Source organism: Apis laboriosa, unplaced genomic scaffold (genome assembly GCF_014066325.1).
Source record: "Apis laboriosa isolate Shangri-la unplaced genomic scaffold, ASM1406632v1 scaffold62_cov152, whole genome shotgun sequence".
NCBI classification, from domain to species: domain Eukaryota; kingdom Metazoa; phylum Arthropoda; class Insecta; order Hymenoptera; family Apidae; genus Apis; species Apis laboriosa.
The window spans coordinates 671,689-692,562 of NW_025223954.1; the positions used below are offsets into that span (position 1 = coordinate 671,689).

The following is a 20,874-nucleotide window of genomic DNA, read 5'->3' on the forward strand; positions in this document are numbered from 1 at the left end:
CCAACCGAGGTACCAACACAGAATCCAGAAACGCGTCATCTCGCGAAATCTTCGCATCTTCTTCCGTTACGCGCCGTTGTATACGCTCGCTCGACCCTTCCCATTTCCATTTCCAATTTCGCGTTCCCCGAAATGACCGACGTCAAGAGTTTCTTCAAGAGAAGTCTGGGAAATTTTCTCCCTTTTTTTTTTTTTTTTGTTGAAAAGGGGACCACGATAAGAGAGATACGGAAAAGATTAGGCTTGCTCGCTTTGAAATTCGAAGGTGTATAGTTACCGTGGCGAAGGTGGCGAATGGTGGTGGTCTCTTCTAAGGTCGAGCAAATATTTGTCAACGATTTAAAAGGGATTTCTGCGCGCAGTCGACACTGTACCGTCGCACCTTGCTCTCTTACCTGTCCACGACGTCCACACGACGGAGTGTTTGATAAATACATTAGAAGGTTCGTGGTTTGTTTCGACGACAGGTATTTAACAGGTATTTAAGTAGGTTCCGAGGAATGTGTTCGCGGAGTCACGGGCGTTTCCAACTTTTCTCCCTCCCCTCCTTTTTCTTCCTTTTCTCCCTCTCGTCGAGACGCTCTCCGCTGGCATCTCGCGGCATTGCACGGGCGAAAAGGAAGCGTTTCGTCCATCTACGCGTTTTCGCTCTCCCTTTCGTTCGTTGGTTCGTTGGTTCGTTCGAATCGAGGGCCGATTACTCGATCGGAACCGGATTCTCGATCGAGATTCCTCGATTTTGTCGCGAGGAATACTATTCACCGTTCCACCGTTTCCCTCGCTCACTCTCGCCTTCGCTTCTCGAGAGCACTCTCCCTCTCGGTTCCACGCCGCGTTTCACGGTAGCGCGGAGAGACACGCGGAGCAGCGGGATCCAAAGGTGGACAAAGACGACCGAGTCGAGGAGTAAAGAGGTAAAGAAACGAGCGAGGATGGACAATGGTCTCGCTCGAAGCGTCACCCGTAAATCTCGTTGAGCGCGTATAATTTGTAAGTCGGCAGCAGCCCCTCGCCTCCTTCTCTCTGCGCGCGCGATCCCTCTTCGTCTCTGGGGCCAGACCGCGACCCGTCGTCGTCGTTCTCGTCGTCGTCGTCGTCGTCGTCGTCTCAGAAACAGAAAAATCGAGGGACCCGTTCCCCTCTTAGATAGTAGAGATTCGGCTCCAGCATTCTTAAACGTTTCTCCTCTCGTCCATTCCGCTCATTCCGCGTCCTTGCGCTCTCGAAACTTGCGCTCGCGCCGCGGTATCGCCGTCACCGTCGAGCACCGTTCCATTTAATTGGGCCGTGTATCGTTCACATGACACGGTTCGCTCGTTTAATTCTCTCTCTAGCCTAGGTGGGAAGCGTGCCGCGCTCGCTAATTGATCGTCGCCTGACCTAGACCGTTAACGAAACCGACGACCTTCCTCTTTATGCGTGTGTATATGTGTACCTATATGCGTGCGTGTACGTATATACGGCTGGCTAATCATTGCCAACCAGAATCCTCGCGTCCTTACTTTCTTCCGTCCGAACAATCGAAGCGAGCGTTCGCGAACGAACGGGCAGGTAGAAAAAGGTGTTCAAAGATCGGCGATCGACGACGCGGTATCGTAACGAGCAGCTGCCGATAATACGATAGCGTTCGGTCGGGTCGCAAAGTCGGCCAATGAGCCGCGGTGGGCAGTCCACGGCTACCTTCTCGCTGGTTGGACAACCCGATACTCCCACCCGATGCACTCTATCTTACCTGGCCTCTCTCTTTCTTTCCCGCGTGGTGCTACAATCTCATAATCATAAGAGGCACGCGTGTGACGCGAGGTCCGCGTATACACGGCTTTTATCGGGCCCTGGCCAACCGATACTCCACCATCTGTCTCCCTCCCTCCCTCTCCCCCGCCCCCAAACCTCGACAAGGATGCCTGCATCGTGTTCCACGATGCAACACAAGCGCGTCGCAACCTGCCGAATCGCGTTAACGGCGGCGGCGGCGTATACGCTTTCCTTCTTGGCTCGCTGCAACTACAAGCGGCCGGAGTCGTAAACCGCGGTTCAAAGTGGATGTTTGCTCCCGATACCGGCCGTATTTCGGTCAGCCTCCGCTCGTAATGCTTATTTTCGTCGCGGACGCTTCTCTCCAAGTTTCGCCGAGGATTAGTGTACCCTCTTGCGCCGGTTTGTCTATTTGCGGCCGTAAAAGCTCGATCTTTTCGTTTCGCTCGGGGGAAGGAGGGGGAGAAGGAGAAGGGAAGAGGGGAGGGAAGAGGGGGTGGAAGCGCAGGGGGATGATCGTAAACACGGAAAATTCGTTCCCAACGAATGGCCCGCACGCCTCCTCCCCCCCTCCCCCCCCCGTATCCGTTTACACAATCGCGAGCCGATCCTTGATCCGCCATTTCGACAGGACGAAGAAACGAGAGGAGGGGATTATTCGATAGATATACGCGGTCGTGGTTTGTCCAGGGTCAGTTTCGTAGGAAAGCGAAACGATAAATTTAGTTCTCAACTTCCTCGAGCGCGACATCGCGATCCCCCAACTTGTACGACAGAAATAATTTTGTCCGGCCCTGATTTATCGCCTAACGAACAACATTACCGAGATTCTGGGGAGGACACTGAAACATACGCGTACTGAAAACAAATGATACGTTCTTTGTCTAGTGCGATGGGTGTGCAGTAGCGATTCTTAAAGCTGGTCCGCGGACACCTAGGAATCTCACATTTAATAGCCCGTGTTCCGCGAATAATTTATTATTTAAAAATTGATTTAATAATTTCGATGTTTCAAAGAAATACCATCTCTTTCAAGCGATTCTCGTTCGTGTACGTAAGAATACAAGTTTCGAAACTGACATAATTTCATCAAACTGACATTTCACTTTTCCTCGTCGATTCTTGAAATTATTCTTTCAATCGAACGCACGCGTTATTTTTCTTTCTCACTCCTATTCGACGTTTTTCACTCCTTCCAATTCCTTCGCGTACCGCTGTATTTTCTTCTCTCGCGTTAAATAAGCGAGAGTGTAAAATTATAATGCACAAGTGTCCATAAGCAAATGATGGATACAATCGTAGGAGGGAAAAAAAAAAAAAGAGAGAACCGTCGGTAGAAAAGACCACTTATCGATGATTGATCCTTAACCGTGTCCGATAAATTTTCTTCGTGCGCGGATAATCGCGTTCAGAAAAAAAAAAAAAAAAAAAAGAAGAAAGAAAGAAAAGAAAAAGGAATTCACTACACAAATGATCGTTTAACAATGATCATAGTCGTAGAGAGACGATTGGGTTCGGTCGTTCTGTAATTACGCCACATTCCGACAGTTTACGATGACAATTCTCGCGTAAACGCGTGGAGAAAGGACGAATCGTAAAATCGTAATTTTCTCCTGCCTCCTGAGTGTTAACGGCGCGGCGATTCCTCTCTCTCGTCCTTTTCCATTTTCTGCATTGCAAATTAATTACGCTAAACACGTACGTGTCACAATCGCGCTCCAACGCGCCTCTCCTCTTTCTTTTCGAAGGCCGCGCCGCATGGATCCGTGAGATCATTCGAATTGTCGGAGATTTATCGGATTCGTGGCGTCGCGAAGCGTTTCGTTTTGCTTGGCTAATGGCGGACGCGCGTTCAGACGACGTAACGAGCGATTAGTCTAAAGCGGTTGCTCTTCACGGACGGGTGTACGTGGCAGACGATAAAAGTTATAGGGGCAAGCCGTCCCCTTCCCCCTCCCCCTCTCTCTCCCCCGAGTAGTTAACGCGAGTGGAACGCGTGTCCCGTACGAGCAAAAGCACGGAATCGATTTTCGTGGAATGTTTAGGACGGGGGCGTAGTCGCGTTTCCCGACGCTAGACGCTCCGCCAGAAGAATTCGAAATTGTTTCTCGATGGCGTGCGCGCCACGTAGCCGTTATGTATGGAATTTTAAGACCCTCCCCCCTCCCCCGTGTTATCCAATCTTACTCTAATTTTATTACAGTCTTCGCACAGATTCGATCGGGTTTCATTAAATCGCGTGCCACGAATAATTCGTTACGTACGCTTTTCTTTTGAAGAATTCATGCGCGATTGCGCGTACGCATCGAGACGTCTCTTCGATCGAAAGGAGTTCGAGAAAGAAGAGCGCCACGAATTCCACGAGGTTCTTGAGAGAAACGATCGAAACGCGACCTAGACTCGGTTTCAACCCTTGCCATCAATTTGTTCGGGCATTCTTCGACCCCCCTTTCTTCGAGTTGAATTCGTTCCCTTTCCTTCACACGCGCGCGATTCGCGACTCTCCATTTTCTCCTTTTCCTTCGATACCCGGCTATTTTCCGGCTATCATTAATCCCGATCATGTTTCCAGACACTTCTATTCTTAGTCACCACCTGTGATTCGTATGGAATCCGATTGGCTCGAAATTGGAACGAGAAGCTAGAGCGCTGGTTTCGATCCACCAGTTTCCTCCACCAAGGATGGGATAGGAGCGGTGTCTTCGCTCGCTCTTGCTCTCCCTCTTTCTATTCCACCGCCGCGGCCGTGTCTCGTGCCTTCGCTCGTGTCGTCGAGCAATAAGAAAATGATTTAGATTAAGCGCGCATATCCACCCGACAAGAGCTGTTGTGACTTTCCACTTCCGTTCGCTATAAATACTTTTTATTTCATTTATCTCTCCCTGTATCTCGGATAGATCTTTCGCTTCCCTTTATTTCCTCCCTCGAGGACACGAGGACAGATGGTTTGGGGGTGATCGATGGTTTACAGTTGAGGGGAGGGGAAACGATCGGATTATCCTACTCTCTCTCTCTCTCTCTCGATGTCCTCGAAGGCGAAGTTGCCAACTTCCGTCGTGTTTTCTTCCTATCCTCGAGGGTCTCGTTCGGACGGTGAGAGATATTCGAAGAATTCACCGGTGGACCCAACGATCGTTCTTCTTCTGCTGCTTCTCCTCCTACCTCCGTTCGTGGGGTACCTCGTTCCGTTCCTTCTTCTCCTTCGGACTCCTTTCGGCAACCGGAGGACGGGCCCGTTCTCTTTTTCTGATACTCTCTATCGAGAGTATATCGTCCTCTCCCTTTCCGACTCTCACGAATCGACCGCGAACGAACATCGGAGAGGACGTGGCCGAGAGCGAGGCCGGAGCAACGTTGCTCTCTCGTCACTGTCTATCCGAGCAGACAGCGTGGAGCTGCCTTCGAGCAAAGTGAGTGCGTCTAATGAGGCAATAAATAAGTCGACCGCCCTAACCGGCCTCTCCACGCTTTTCGTTCGCGACGACGACGAGGACGAGGACGAAGACGAGGACGAGGACGAGGACGAGGACGACGACGACGACGACGTGTCCATCCTCCGTTTCTTTTCTTGCCTCCGCGTACACGAGGACGATCCCTTCCCTCCTCTTGGCTCTACGATCCTCGCGCGGATCCTTTCCACCTCCCCTCCCCTGTCTTGTCCTATCCTGTCCCCTCGCTCCTCTTGCTCCATCGAGGGCCGCGATTCCTCCTTATCTTTCCACCTCTCGAGTCTCGATCATCCTCGAGCCGATCATCGATCATAGCGAAAATAAATTACGCGGAAACGCTCGCCACTCTGGTTCTTGACCACGCCAATTCCTCTAAACCAACCAAGAAGCAAGAGCATATGCGATATTAATAGCCGGAGCACGGCGAAAACGAACCGATACCCGCCTCGTCAAACGACCCGATGTGTTTGCATTAATAACGTCGTAACGTTATTCGCGCAACAGGGAAAAGATGTATCGACAGACCGCGATCTTCCAGTTTATTTGACTTTGGGAGGTTAGCTGCGCGGTCGTTAACGAAGTAGCGCAAATATTCTTTGCCTGCGATCCTTTGAACTGTAAATGTCAGAACAGTGTCACGCAGCGGGGATTCCATCTCTCTATCTCTCTTTCCCTCCCTCCCTCTCTCTCTCTCTCTATCTCTCTCCTTCTCCCACCACCCGATCCTATCATCGAGACCCGATCAATCATCGAGGAAGAAAAGATTCGCCAAATCGATAACCGATGTTTCTATCGTGCGAAGAGAAAGTCACGAGAAAGATCGACCGCGTTCCTCGCGTTACCGGCTGATTAGGAACATTTGCGATTCTCCGACAAATGCCAACGTTTCGCCTTTCGTTTCGAAGGCGAACAAGTTATATTCTTCTCGCGAGTGATGTCGAGCTATTTTTAGAAAGGCGAGTAAGAGAGGTTGGTGTTCCTTTTCTCGTTTGTCAGCGCAACGATAAGACGTTTGACGAATGCTCGTCGTCACGGAAAGTTGTGTCATAACTTTCGCCTTCCCGGAAAACTCGGCCGTTTATATCTATCTGCCGAGCGTCCATTATCCGAGTGCGCGCGCGGCCCTCTTTTGTGTGCATTCGCCGCGGATCACGCGGGAAATCGCGTGACGACGGCGCCAATTCCGGGAAACGTAGTCCAATCCCGCCTTCCTCTCCCCGATAAGAAGAAAAAGAAGAAGAATTCGTTCGAAAAATCAGGCGGCCACCACAATTACGCTAAGAACGTTGCGACGACGCATTTCACGTCGCGGCGGTCGCTCCCCCCCTCCTCCTTCCCCCGAGTGACGTATCCGGTTCCGGGGTGACGTCGGGGAGGGGAAGGTGGTGGCGCGTTCCGTTATGGCGTATCGAGCGGACAGGAATAAGAATATCGAGGAGGCGAATGAAGTTCTTGCTCGGTTTGTTCCCCGCCAACGGGCCCGATCGTCCCGCGAGACGCAACATGCGCCATATTTTGCTCGGGAACGAGAGCAGCGTTTAGCTTTTTTTCTCGAGGGGAAGATCGAGGGGGAGATCGCAACCGGCTCCCTACCGGCGATCCCTCTCTTCCCCGAGCGAGCGCATTTCGATCTCTCCGCTGTTCGCGAGTTTCTCGAGAATTCTTGTTCCCCGCGCGTCCAACGTTCTTGTCCCCCCCGGTGTTACAGTCGGCCGTCCGAGGTCTGGAATCCAAAGCCCAAATGACGATGTCACCGGTGCACGACCGTTTCCTTCGCCCGACCGTTTCCTTCACCACCACCTCGTCCCTTTTCTCCTCCCGATCCGCGCGGAACGAAAAGCGGGGGGGAGGCATCGATGCACCACCGACGTACTTACACGGGCGCGAGCAACCGTCCTTAACGGAATTATTGCCATTAAGGTCGTTGCATTCCCGAGAGGCCGTCGTGTACGCGCCCCGGCATCCTACCGACGCAGAACTAATGATCTTAATTAACGTTTCGTAACGAAGGTCGTTCGGACTCTCCGCTCCTTTCCACCCTTCGCATCCTCTCTCGAGGCGATCGTTTTCTACCTTCGTATTCTTCCTTCTTCTATTCCCGTTTCCCCTCTTCGCTCTTCTTTCCTCAATTTTTTTACGTCCAGTCCCCTCCCTCCCCTCAATCTTGCCTCCATCTTCGTTTCTCCCTCTCGCTACTCTTCTTCCCGCTCCCGAAGGAGAGAAGTCGCGGGTTCCCACTGTCCGTGATTCTCCTCGATTCACCTTTTCTTTTTGCCCCTCTCTCTCTCTCTCTCTCTCTCTCTCTTTCTCTGTCTCTTCGTCCTCTCTCCGTTTCTGGCTTGTTCTTTACTCGTCCCCGTAGACCGTGTCCCGTCTCTGGTATACAACTTGCCACGATGCGTACACAATGGAGATTTAATTATCGTAATGGCCTCGGTGCGTTTGACTTTCCGCGTTTGTACTCCCCCTCCTTCCCCCTTTTGGTACTTTTGGTACTTTACGATCGACTTGTCCTTCTCGACACAGGTACGACGATTTTTTTTCGAAGAGAAAATAAAATCTTGAATCTTGCTTTATATTATTATTAATTATCATTGTTGTTGTCGCTTTTTCTTCATCGATCTTGATCGATTCGACCCTTTGATTTGCAGGACCGTTGGAAATCAGGTGGTGATGGATCCGATGCTTATCTGCAAGAAGACTAGGAGGTTGAGGGGCAAGATGGCGGACATCTGTCGCAAAGAGCCTTCGCTGCTGAAGGAGATCGCGAGAGGGGTACAGGTCGGGACCAAAGAATGTCAGTACCAATTTCGAAATCGCAGATGGAATTGTACCACAATCAGGAGATCCCTCAGGAAGATCTTGTTGCGCGGTAAGTGGCGGAATTCGAATTTCGAAAGTCTTTGCCTCTTTCTTAAATTCAATTAAGAAGCAATGTTTCGAATTTAAATTTAAGTAACTCGCACGTTACTTGTTCGCTTTCGTGGTATTTAATGAAATGTTTTCAAATTAAATCGGTACCCAAGGGAGGTATATAACGTCAATCGCTCTATCCAGGACGAGACTGTCGATGCTCGATTACTCGAGTTTACCGTCGAGAACACGCGCCATTACTTTCAAATTAACCTCGATGAGGCTATCTCGACCGAGGGAAAGCCGTCTGGACGAGCGGTTTTTGTCGAGACGGTTGCGTAACTCCTCGTTCCATTAATCAAATAAATTATTTACGCACACGTCAAAATTGTCACGATAAACGTTTATGTTGCTCCTCGAAAATCCGTGAAGATATAAACGTTCCTCGGTAATTTCTTCTTCTTCTTCTTCTTCTTCTTCTTCTTCTTCGACTTCCGTTTTGTAAACAGATTTCAATTTAATAATAATAATAATAATATTAATAATATTAATAATGATACTTTATTACAGAGTTACTGCTTTACACGAATTAAAAAAAACTCGAGTTAACGCGAAACTGTGCGTGAAACAACGCGATCTCGGTTAGAGCTAATTTACGAGCTATTTTACACAATAATTTCGGTTAAATACGTTAAACTCAATGAATCGATCGAACGATCGATTATTTTATCTTGAACGGAGAAAAGATAATATATAATAATACGCAAAGTTTTGGAATTTTATAAGAAAGCAATTCAAGTTTTCAAAAGCCGCATTTGATTTCATACTCGAATTTCATAAATGAACAATTCGTTTCGTGGAACTTCTTCTCAGCCGTTATCATCGAGATACGCGATCGGCGAGGGAAAGAATTTGTGGAGGACGATCATCAGGATTCCGTGGCATTTAGACAACCATGAAGATAGAGCGCGTGAACGGTTGCCGAGGTAAATGGAACAAATTGAACGGGGCGGGCAGGGTCGATCGAGGATCCCCCCCGTGTCCGTAGAAAAATTCTCACGCGGTTGAGTTAGCGTGCGCATTCGAGAGGAGACGGGAGGAGGAGGAGGAGGAGGAGGAGGAGGAGGAGGAGAGCGAACCTGTCCGCGTGGCTCGCTTAGTTACCCGTCCGATGTATTAATTTCGGGTGATCGAGCACGACAACTAAATCGAAGACAGCGTGTCCAATAGGCCGAACTGCTCTCTAGCCCTCGCTATCAGATCGGTACCTTTTGGTAGCCTGACAGATTGACACTGTTCGTCGGATATTAGTGGCAATATGTTCCCTTAATTAAAGGCTTCATTTCTAGGGAGAGGACCGTCCTCGAGGACCGCGTGTCTTCTTTCCTCGTCCTTTTTTCTTTCTCGTCCTCTCCCTATCTCTCCTCTCTCCATCGAAAGATTATACACGATCGATCGTATCGATCGTGATTCCTGGCGGTTGCCTCTCGATGCGATTCGTCGAGCAAGCCCCATAGCTACGAATGGAATAGCCGAACGATCGATGATCGAATTATATCCGACACTGTCGGCGATGGCTGACAATCGGTGTTCGCTCCCTCTAAGATTGCCGATATATATATATATATCGGATTTTATGCAGGGATACGATTCTCGCTCGGGCTCGAGACGCTCGGAACGGGTGAGCGGGCAACGGGTTAATTAACTCTCACGGGGCGATATTTGCTGGCCGCGATGTTCTTGCCACGAAATGGAATTCGCTGAATCGAGTTTCGATGCCGCACACGGAGACGCGTCGAGGCAGGTTAATATCGGTGGAACTACCGTCGTGGTCGTTAGGTAGGGGAGGCTCGGAGCAGGCAGGGGAACAGCATCTAATTTGCGTTTCACCTGGCACTTACGAGCTTCCCCCGTATCCCGTAAAAGACGATACAGCGTCGTAAAGACGACAAAGTCCGATTGCATTATGCTTTCCCGAGAAATCGTAAAATTAACCCGGTCGAACGATCGGCCGTGCTTTCACCGCGGTCCAAATTTCTTTACGCGAGATTCGTGTAATCGCGCCGCGTTCACGAAACGTTGTAATTACGGGTGGCCGGTGGTCGCAGTCGACACGGATTACAAGCCGGCCGGTAGCCGCTCCCGTTTTTCTCCGACCGTTTTCGAGAGGATCGACCGAGAACGTACGGGAGAGAAACGGGAGCGAAACGGGACGGGGGAAAGGTCGAAACTGCAGGTACGCGGCAAACCCCTGGGTGCATTATTGGAGGATGCGGATCGATGACAGAGGCGGCGATGTGTTAACCGGTCGTTTCGGTGACAATCCTCGACGTGGTCATTTATCTGCGACCCCGGGCGAGGACAGCTCGCCCTGGGAAGTCCGTGGTCAGAGATATATACGACTTTTTTTCCAATCTATTCTCGACTGTATATCTTCCTATACGGATATATAACGATGATCCTCGTATTATTACAGAATAGCGAGATAAGATCGTATTTTCATTCGTACAAATGTTATCGCGAAGCGGCAATAGATTGGCAAACGAAGGAACGGGAATCAATGGCAGGTAAAAGATTCGAGAGTGATTTTTTTCGAAATTTCATCCGCTAGAATTTTTCATCGAGTTAAGGAGCGTAAGTAAGGTGATGTTTGCTCGACTTTTCTCTCGCGATTGAATCGCATCCAAAGAGAGAAAGAGAAACAAAGAGAGAGAGAGAGAGAGAGAGAGAGAGAGAGAGAGAGAGAGAGAGAGAGAGAGAGAAAGGATCGTAATTGGAGGTCAAGATGGAAACCGAGGGGTGAATCGAAGGCGATAACGGACGAAAAAAATGGAAGAAAAGAAAAAAGAAAGAAAGAAAGAAAAAACATTGGTGGGAACGTATCGGTTATTCGTCGATCCCTCCTCCCTCTTTCCGTGGATCAGAGAAGCAAGGAAAAATTCCTAACGGGCGAGCGTAGAGAGAGGAAAGGCGAGGTGGAAGGCACGCTACCGGCGGCGCCTATCTTAATTCTCGATTGACGTTTATTTATCTGGCGACGTTTAATTTTTATGGGCGCGATCTGGCCGATAGGTTAGACTCGCAGGTAGCTCCCGCTGTGTGGTCCAAGTTGAGAAAAGATCCGAGGTTAGACTGGTAGAACATTGGTGGACGAGCAGCACCTCTTAATTGAGGGGTGCCGCGTGTCGCGATAAGAAGAACACGGGCGTCAAAAACCCGTGGAAAGAGCTACCAGGGGAAAGGAAAGGAGGAAGGAATTTATTGCGATGCATTCGTTCGTTTCGGTATCCGCGGCCCTACGATTCCTCCGTCTCGATACCATGCGCCCCTTGGTCCGTCCCGAGACCAAATTAAGAGAGTGGTTTTCTTCGTTCACCAGGATTCCGTTCACCAGGTATTACCCAGCCTACGAGGGAAACCTGCCTCCTCGGATCAACAAATTGCTATTTCTTTCTCCCCGAAGAATCGGGGAGGCGGAGTCGGTTACGGGGCGATTTTATTCCATCCTCGTCGGAGATCTCGTCGAAGAGTTGCTTCGAAACGGGTAAACGACCGATTTCTCGAGAAATTCTCTTATCAATTAGGATTAATACCCGTTTGAATTAATAGCACGGTTATAACGGAAAATTTTCACAGAAATCGCGAATCTTTTCTTCTCTTTTCGTGCTCCCCGCGACTCCGATACACGTACGGTACACGCACAGGAATGTTTGTATATTCCGATTGCCTCGGAAACATTCTTTTCGTCGATGTTTCTCGGCTCTAACGAGGAAGCTCACCTTGGCGCGTTAATAAACTCGAGCCACGTTTCGCGATTATTCCTCTCGATCCTCGTTTTCGCAATGTTTCGTCCACGATAATTACCGTGTTCTATTTCGATTCGTCCGAATAACACGGAGAGATTCTTGTCGGAATCGTTTGCGAAGGTGAACTCAAACTCGTCGATTCATCGATGCGATAAGTAAACGATTATCCGAATAACCTGTTCGCGAATAAGCCATCGCGAGAATTTCTCCCTCCCCCCCTCTTGATCGAACCAACGAGGAGGAGGAGGACATTCAAAGTATCAACCTTCTCCCGATGGAAATAAAGAAAATGGTTCCCGTTTAATAAGACGGCCGGTCGACCAAGACGGGTGGTCCCCAGGTGTGTTAGTCTCGTCGTATCTACCTTTCTCGCGTCATTCGTCTCCCTCCTAGCCTAGCCTAGCCTAGCCTAGCCTAGCCTAGCCTAGCTGTAACCAAGTCAAATCGTTTCGCGAACAACACGCTCTCTTCGGCCTCTACCTCCTTTCTCTAGCTCGAGAAAAGACCCCGAGGAAAGGTTTGTGACACGACACGGAGACAAGATGAAACGAAACGAAACGAAACAAAACGAAACGAAACGAAACGGGACGGGACGATAATGAGCGAGCTAAAAGCGATTTAGCGCCATGGCGCTAAGTGTTTTGTCGCCTCGCGAACTCGGTGCTAACTAATGCGGTTCGCAGAGGACGCACACCGCATCGCGCCTCTCACCTTTACCATTTTCGATATTCGTCAATTTACCATCGTCTCTACACACACTGCCACACACGTCGTTGCTTACCGTTCGAGTTGCTCGTTTATTAACATCGGTTTTCCTCCATTCCTCCGCCTCGCTCGTTTAGAAACGCTTCGCGCAGTTTGAGAAAGTTGACATTTTTATTTCGCGAGAGCTACTATACGGAGAAACAAAATTTTCTCTCCGATCGTTGAATCTAGACATTCGTTGTTCGGATTCCGTATCCGGAACGTATCATTTTCCACTATTCATTTTTTTTTATCTTTTTAGTAGGTAAGCCAGTTTATTACTACGTGGAAGAATAATTTTCGATTTCTTTTTTACTTTTTTTTTTTTTTTTTTTGCATAAAATCTTTAACGATCCTCGCAATCCTCGCGCCAGACACAACCATTTCCTGTCAGACTTTGTAGGTTACATTCACTTTTCAAACCTATGCAATACTTTGTTACCACAGAACCGATTAGCGGAATTTGCTACCAATCTGTAATATATCCTTGCTCGCTTTGTCTTTATCTCGTCTTTGTGCGAATTTAAGATGAAAGCAAACATTTACAAACATTAAGAAGGAATAATTGTACGTTGCATCGTATATTCCTTACGTATTCTCGCTCGAATAAATTCACTTTTCCCGTTGACCTGGATAGACGACGTTTCTCCTCGAATTTAGTCGTTATTTCTTTCATTGTTCGACCAATTGCACGGGATCCGGGATCGACACGGTGCGGAGAGGGAAACGAGGTGGGTCTGCGGTGGGTCCGAGGAAGAACATTTTTACGATTTATCCATGACTCTCCAACAGAGAGGTGGTGGCCGCATACCCTCGCCGTAGGAAACGACAATACACGAGCCATGAGCGTCGATTACGAGAGAAGCGTGTCTTCGAGTTGAATAGGGAAAACCCTAATTTTTCTCGCTTCCAAGCGCGGCCAAGTACCCGTTCCTACGAACCAAATTGCCCGTAACTAAAGTAACGCCTCTGGGTGTCTACTGACAGCCGGAACAGCACTCTTTCTCCCCGTCATCGTCCACTCTTTTCTCATTCTTGACGCTTCCCCATTGTCCGCGTTCACCAGTTTCACCAGCGGCACATACCGATCCGCCTTCTTCTTCGCCACTCGAGATAATAAAAAAGATTATTCCATCACCTATTTTTTTTCATTACTCGCTTTCGTTCTATTATCTCTTATATCTCTTCGTTGCTCTTGTCCAATTGCCCAACGAATCAAATTCTCTTCCCTTTTCCAAGAGAAGGTACACGCGACACGATCGATTCGCGAGACCAATAACGGATCGATCCAACTTTCCCAGGGGACTGTACTCCTCTCGAAGGAGAAGAGGAGAAGACGCGAGGCCGGTATTTCCCACAAAGGGTTGACAATAGCAAACAGTTTAATGTCCCGTACGTTTATTGTATCTCGGCTACCGTGGGCTTTAACTTGGATCGGTAGCCGGAGAAAGGGTGAAAGGAGGCGAGGAAGAGAGAGAGAAGGCGAAGGGAAGGAAAAGGAGATCGGAACACCGGGACAGATCTGTTATTCTGTTAGACTCTGCCCGTTCGCCGGTGACATTTGAATGCTCGGTCGATTTTACGTTGGCGAAGGGAGAACACCGAAGGAAGAAGAAGAAAACGAGAACTTCCATACCCCCTCTTGGCTTCCTTCTCTCTTCGTTCTTCCCCCCTCCCCCTCCCATTTCTCCATTTCTTCCCTCGAAACGTCCATCTTTTCGCTTTTCCTCCGCCAATTTTCCTTCGATCCTCGACGATCCAAGAAACGCCGCTACGATCTATATCCTCGGTCGCGATCGAGAAAGAGACGGAGAAGGAGGAGGGAAGGGAGGAGGGAGAAAGAGAGAGAGACGGATAGATAGAGATTCGCCGTAATTACCGCGGTATCTCGGAGGGAAGAGGCTGCTTGGACTGCGCGCGGGGCGACGACTGGTGTCGAGCGAGGAAAGGAGCGAGAGAGAGAGAGAGAGAGAGAGAGAGAGAGAGAGAGAGAGACAGGAGAGGAGAGAAATTCCTGCGAGAGAAGAGAATCCAGCGGTGATACGATGCGCGGCTCAAAAATTCCACGGAATCTCGGGAAAAGGCGAGTGGTCGTTGCCGCAATTGGTCATTGGGCGATTTTTGCCGGCATTCATGCGTCCGTTCCCCGTGTATTTATTGGAAAGGTTTCTCTGGTACGATCTGGTATACACGGGGGTTAACTAAACGCCGTGCCTCTTTTCTCATTCGATATTCCTCTCTTTATTTACGGGACGCATCCCGGTGATTTATCTTCTCCCTTGTCTCTCCTTGTCTACCTTTTCTCTCCCTCCCTCCCCAGAGTTTCTCCATCTCGTCGCGCACGCTCCCCCCTCCCCCCCCCCTCCCCGTAATCGCAGCAGCATCATCCGCAATTAGAGCGAAACCCGTTGAAACGCGGGGGTAAACGCGGCATCCGGTCTCGACAGCGACTCGATTCGATTCAAAACACACGCCGTATCCGCGTATGCGCATAAGCGATTGGACGCGAGAGACGGGGCCGATCTATTGCGCGCGGATCGGCGCATCCAACGCGATAAATCGCGACCCGGCGAAACAAATCACTCGGCGAGACCGATCGATCCTATCTTCCCGCGTCGATCCCTCGCGTCCGCGACATAATTCCTACAATGGCTGCGAACCGTCGCGAATTACACACTTGCATAATCCATCGAATCGATTAATCACCGACCGAGATTGCCGGAGATTTGTCGCGTTTCAACCACGATTCAGCTTCTCGCTCGGAACCCGCCACCACCGTCCAATCGATCAACCCCTCTCCTCCTCCGTTTTGATAGCGCCAACAAATCGTTCCTTCCACCGATACTTTTTAGCTCGCGTATCCGTCGTCGGTTATATCGGTTATATAGCCGGCGTTTCGAGACGTTTCGCCGAGTACGTCGTAACTTCGATACGTCATCCGTTTATGGGGAACGCGTCGATACGAGAGTCGGTTGAATGCGTTTCATCGTGATCCGTGGATAAGAATTACGAATGTCCCGTTAAACGATCGGTGTCGCAAAAAAGGACACCGCAGCCTCGTCGTATAAATACATATCACCCGATGAGTCCTCGTCACCCTTATATAATCGACGCTCGGCAAACGGATCACCATTGACCCGAACGCGACTACGAATCACGATACGACGACGATAACGACGGCGACAGACCGTCAAACGTCCAGATTCACACGGACCACGTCTGTCTCTTCTTCTTCGTTCCTCTTTCTAAAGCTCTTCTTCGAAAAAGCTGGATCGAACGGTGTTCTCTGACGAGGCGAAATGCTTCGCGAGTAAACGCGAAAATCAGAAGTGACGCAAGAATAAGGGGAGTCGGAGAGGAGGAGAATATAAGAAGAAGGAGAAAGAGGAGGAAGAGAAGAGGAGGAGGAGGAGGAGGAGGAGAAGAAGAAGAAAACGACGACGACCACTCGCAATTAAACACGGCGTAAGTCTCGCTCCGAGGATAATGCCCCGGAATGCTGATAATTGGCTGAGCCGTCGGGGCGACCCGAGACGATGGGCGCTCCGTGCACCTGGCAGCACGGCACTGCAAGATCATCGGCTCGCGATCCCTCGTGTCTAATTGATTCCAAGTGATTTATATTACCTGCTTGCTCCTCTTCGCCTCCAACATTCCCAGCCCTCCATGCTCCTCTACCTTCTCTCCGCCACGAACGCTCGCTCCATCTTTGCACGAATATCGAATCCTTTCCGATTCGTTCGCGATCCAGGCTCGAAAATATTACGTAGAGATTCTTCCGAAAACGAGAAGAAAATGGATCCGGAAGTGGAGACAAGATTCGAGCACGATCCCGTTGCGTAAAATCTGATCTCGAACGAGGGATCGCAAAGGAAGGAGGCGGAAGAGCGAAGGAAAGAGGAGAGAGGAGAGAGAGAGAGAGAAAGAGAGGGATCGAGATCGAGCGGACTGGAGGCAAAAGGCAGGTAGCGGAGACGCGGAACACGGTGAGGGAATACAAGCTCGGAGGCAAGAAGCGAGGCAGAGGGCCTTTCGCTCTCCAACCTCGATATCAGATCGCTCGTATAAAACTATCGTATCGTTTAAATACGCACTGAAAGGTGAGGCGATGCATCGGAAGATACGCGGGCGGTGGCAGGTTGCCTCTCGTTCCGTCCGTCCGTCCGTCCGTTCATCCGTCCGCGTGTCGATCCGCGGCGAAGATACCCGGCTGGAATCCATGGGAACCACGGCGAACCGAGCTTAACGCGTATAACCCCCTTCTTCCCAGCCTCGCGCGCAGACCCAACAGCCACCGCACACCGCCACCGTTCCTTCCCTTTTCTTTCTCCCTCGCTTTCCCCCTCTCCCCACAGTTCCACCCTTTCCATCGCCGCGTTTCCTCTCGCGTTTTCTTCCTCGCGATGTCCTCCGAGATTTCGTGCCGCGCGGCATTAGTATTCGCGACTGGTTTTCGCTTAAACGTTCGAAAAGGATAATTGCCTCGCGGCGTGGAAACGCTTCCAGTGCACCGTTCGATTCGATCGAATGCCCCGACTCCACCGATTCCCCATAGATACGCGCGCTCCCGATACTTTGACGGAGAGCGAGCCGATACCGCGCCCGCGCCTCCAAAGGAATCGGTAATTGGCCCCGCATTCCGCCTTCCGATTATAAGTTAATCCGTTAACGGGCCACGCGGAATCGCGAGATTCTATCGGTTCTCGCGCGAGAAAGGAGCTGGATCGTGGAAACTTAAGAGAGGAGAAGAGAACGGCGAGAGAGAGAAAGGAGGGAGGGAGGGGTGGGGTTCTGGATACGCGGAAATAAAAAAGTGGTCGGGAAGAGGAGGGATTTGCAAAACCCGGATGCTCGGACAGGTGAGAGACAATGGGTGACAGGGAACCGTTGGACGGAGGCGGTGGTGATCTGCCGTTTTGAAAAGGGGTGGAACTCCGGCGTGCATTGTCCGCTTAATGATGGAGTGGAGACGTGACAGGTGAAACCGAATACACACGCCACCGAAATTCTCCCCCAACAGTCTTTTTCAGAGCCTTTCGACGATCGTCCACCACTTCGAAATGTCGACCCTGTCGCGAACAACTTTTGCACGCTGCAACTCCGTGAAATTCTTCCGCTTCTTTCTTTCCAAACTCTGACCAGGATTTCCAGACGGAGTCTTCTTTTTCTTTTTCTTCTTCTTCTTCTTCTTTATATTAAATTATATTAAATTCCGTTTCCGCCTATTCAGCGGATGGATATTCGATTAATCGACTTATCTTCCCTTTGCAATTACCCTGTTCAACGTAATCCGATTTCATTCCTCGACTTGGACGATAATCCGGCGAGAGAATAGATATTTTCTCAGGGTCGGAGAGATAAAGGACGAGAGACGTCTAATCGATTTCGAAATCGATCCGATACTTGCAGATACCAGGGAGACGGGTTTCGTGAACGCCATCACCGCGGCCGGGGTAACATACGCGGTCACCAGAGCCTGCACTATGGGACATCTCGTCGAATGCTCTTGCGACAAGATGACGTCCAAAGGTAATATTCGCTTTTCGATATATTCTTTTGAGAAATCTGTTATCGATCTCAATCTACTCGGATCTCTAAATCTATTCCTTAGCCAATAATTGTCGCCTCAAGCTAACTTAAACTTTTTCTCTAGTATTGCCAATTCATTTCAAACGCGTTATTTGTTCTCTCCTCTCTTCTTCTATTTATTTTCCCATCATTTCGAGCAATGACAATTTTTGGATTTTCTCGCGAATGACACAAATTGCACAGGTAATAAGCTCGCCAAATTGAGCCGCACCGTCGAAATGGAGAAGAGTTTGCCGACCGAGGGTGACTGGGAGTGGGGAGGTTGCGGCGACAACGTGAAATTCGGCTTCAAGAAGTCGCGAGACTTCATGGACGCTCCTTATCGAAAACGCAGCGACATCAAGACTCTGGTCAAACTGCACAACAATAACGCCGGTCGTTTGGTACGCAACTTTCCTCCCTTTCTCTCCCTTCGAGATTCGACCAACTTGGCCTACTACTACTACTACTACTACTATTACTATTACTACTTTCGTTTCTTCTTCTTCTTGTCTGTCCATATACCACCGACAGGCCATCAGGGAGTTTATGAGCACGGAATGCAAGTGTCACGGTCTCTCCGGATCGTGCACGGTTCGAACCTGTTGGCGGAAAATGCCACCGTTCCGGGACGTGGGGAACAGGCTGAAAGAGTCGTTCGACGGCGCGGCCAAGGTGATACCGAGCAACGACGGGCACAGCTTCATCACCGAGGGGCCGACCATCAAGCCGCCGGACAGATTCGATCTGATTTACAGCGAGGACTCGCCCGACTTCTGCAAGCCGAACAGAAAAACGGGCTCGCTGGGTACGCAGGGACGTCGATGCAACTCCACCAGTCAGGGAGTGGATGGATGCGAGCTCCTCTGTTGCGGCAGGGGATACGACACGAGGGTCGTCAAGGAGAAGATCAGTTGCGAATGTAGATTCCGGTGGTGTTGCGAGGTCACTTGCAACACTTGTCTGGTCAAGAAAACCATCAACACGTGCCGTTAAATCGAATCGAATTTTCTCTACTTATTACATAATAATAATTACATAGACACTTGTAATATACGCGTCGCGCTGTCGAATGTAGTTTGGATGCTCGATTAGTGAAACGCGTTCGATCGTTTGAAACACGTTTCGTTTCGTTTCGTTTCGTTTCGTTTCGTTTCGTTCCAAGCTTTCCAAGTATCTCTTAATTTCTTCGTTTCGAGCGTTTCGCGCTTTACTCGCTCGCGGCAAGCGAAACGATCGTCGCTTTTCTCGCTTGTTGCGTCGACCTTTTGTCGTCGCACCGCCTCTTTATCATCTCTCCGTCCCTTATCTCTCGTCTCTCAATTTCTCCCCCACCCACCCACTCCCTCCCCCTCCCCATCTTGCGCTTGCGTTCTCCGCGTTTTCTGTAAATAAGACTGAATGGACGAAAGTTTATATTGTGCAGCGTGAAATGCGAATAAAAAAAAAACGTGTATCCCCGGCCGAATTCTCGTTAGTTACTCTCCCACAACCGTGCACCACAATCGCACGATCTTCGAATAATCGATCGTTCGATCGTCTCAATCGTCGTGGATCGTTGCTTCTTAAAGAGGAGAAGCGCAACGAGGGATCAAAGGGGATCGAAGCTTTTTCTCTTTTCTTTCTTTCTTTCTTTCTTTTCTTTCTTTCTTTTCTTTTTTTCTTCAAGGTAAGTCGAGCGTCTCCAGCAATCCGTACGAGAGAACTAGAAACAAAAGGAATCGTGATATAAAAAAAGTTGGAGCGCGTGATCGGAGGATGTGAAACGGTGGACGGCAAAGACGGAGAGGAAATCGGCGAGACGTTAGGAGGCCTCGTATATTATCGCGTCGTGTAGAACACAGGCTTTTAGCTGTAATTCGACCTTGTACACGGGAGAGGTCGTGCAAGCAATAAACAACCGGTGTCTACATCTCCTATAAAATAGTTTTACGACCACACGGGAGAGAGAGGAATTTCGCATAACCATAAAGCCGGGGAAGAAGGCTCGCGCCGTATCGCGACACGCTCGCCACGTTTCGGCGATAGCGGAAGCCATAAACCTCGTGAGAAGAAATCTTTTTTCCACTTTGACAACAACTCTCGCCCCATCCTTCGATGGATCGTGTCCGTTCGTGGAACGTGAAAATTAACGCGTCCGTCTTATTGTACGAGAGTAGGATTCGATACGATTCGACTCTAGGCTCGTTCGTCGCTCGACGAATCCCTGTTCTCCGATTCAGCTACGATGATTGGGTTAGGAGGCTATCAAGTTGTAAAACGTTGACGCGTACACGCAAATTTCTCGATTCTGTTCATGAAACGAAGAAGGGAGAGGGGAAGTAGATGGGGAGGGAACAGAGTGGCCGCAATAAAAAAAAAAGTATCTATCGATGGATAAAAAGATCCATCGGCGAAGGACAAACGTTCACGTTATTCGTATCGTATTCGAACGTCCGAGTTGTTCTTCAGCTTCTTCGAGCAATCGACGACTCGATTCAAGGTTTCGAGTTGACAAAATTGACACGATACGATTTTACGATTTCTCGAAAAGGAAAGGGTGGAAGGAAGAGCGTGGATGATCGCAAACGAGGCGAAGGATAAACGTAGGGGTGGATGGAGGCAGATACTGGTGAGGAGAGAGGATCCTCGAGGGTCCTCGAGGAGAAAACTCGTTGGCAGGGGTTAAGTAAAAAATTTAGGATCGCGCTTACACCCTT

The 20,874-nt window shown here is 49.6% G+C and overlaps 1 protein-coding gene across 1 annotated transcript; it reads left to right on the plus strand.

The window, feature by feature from the left end:
* The first annotated feature begins 294 nt into the window (after nt 1-294).
* LOC122718377 (protein Wnt-6-like) lies at nt 295-19,234 on the plus strand. The gene is made up of 5 exons (XM_043943363.1): nt 295-443; nt 7,856-8,076; nt 18,017-18,136; nt 18,380-18,579; nt 18,710-19,234. The coding sequence occupies exons 1-5, from the start codon at nt 295-297 to the stop codon at nt 19,169-19,171; spliced, it is 1,152 nt and encodes a 383-aa protein (XP_043799298.1). The 3' UTR covers nt 19,172-19,234.
* Nucleotides 19,235-20,874: the final 1,640 nt, after the last annotated feature.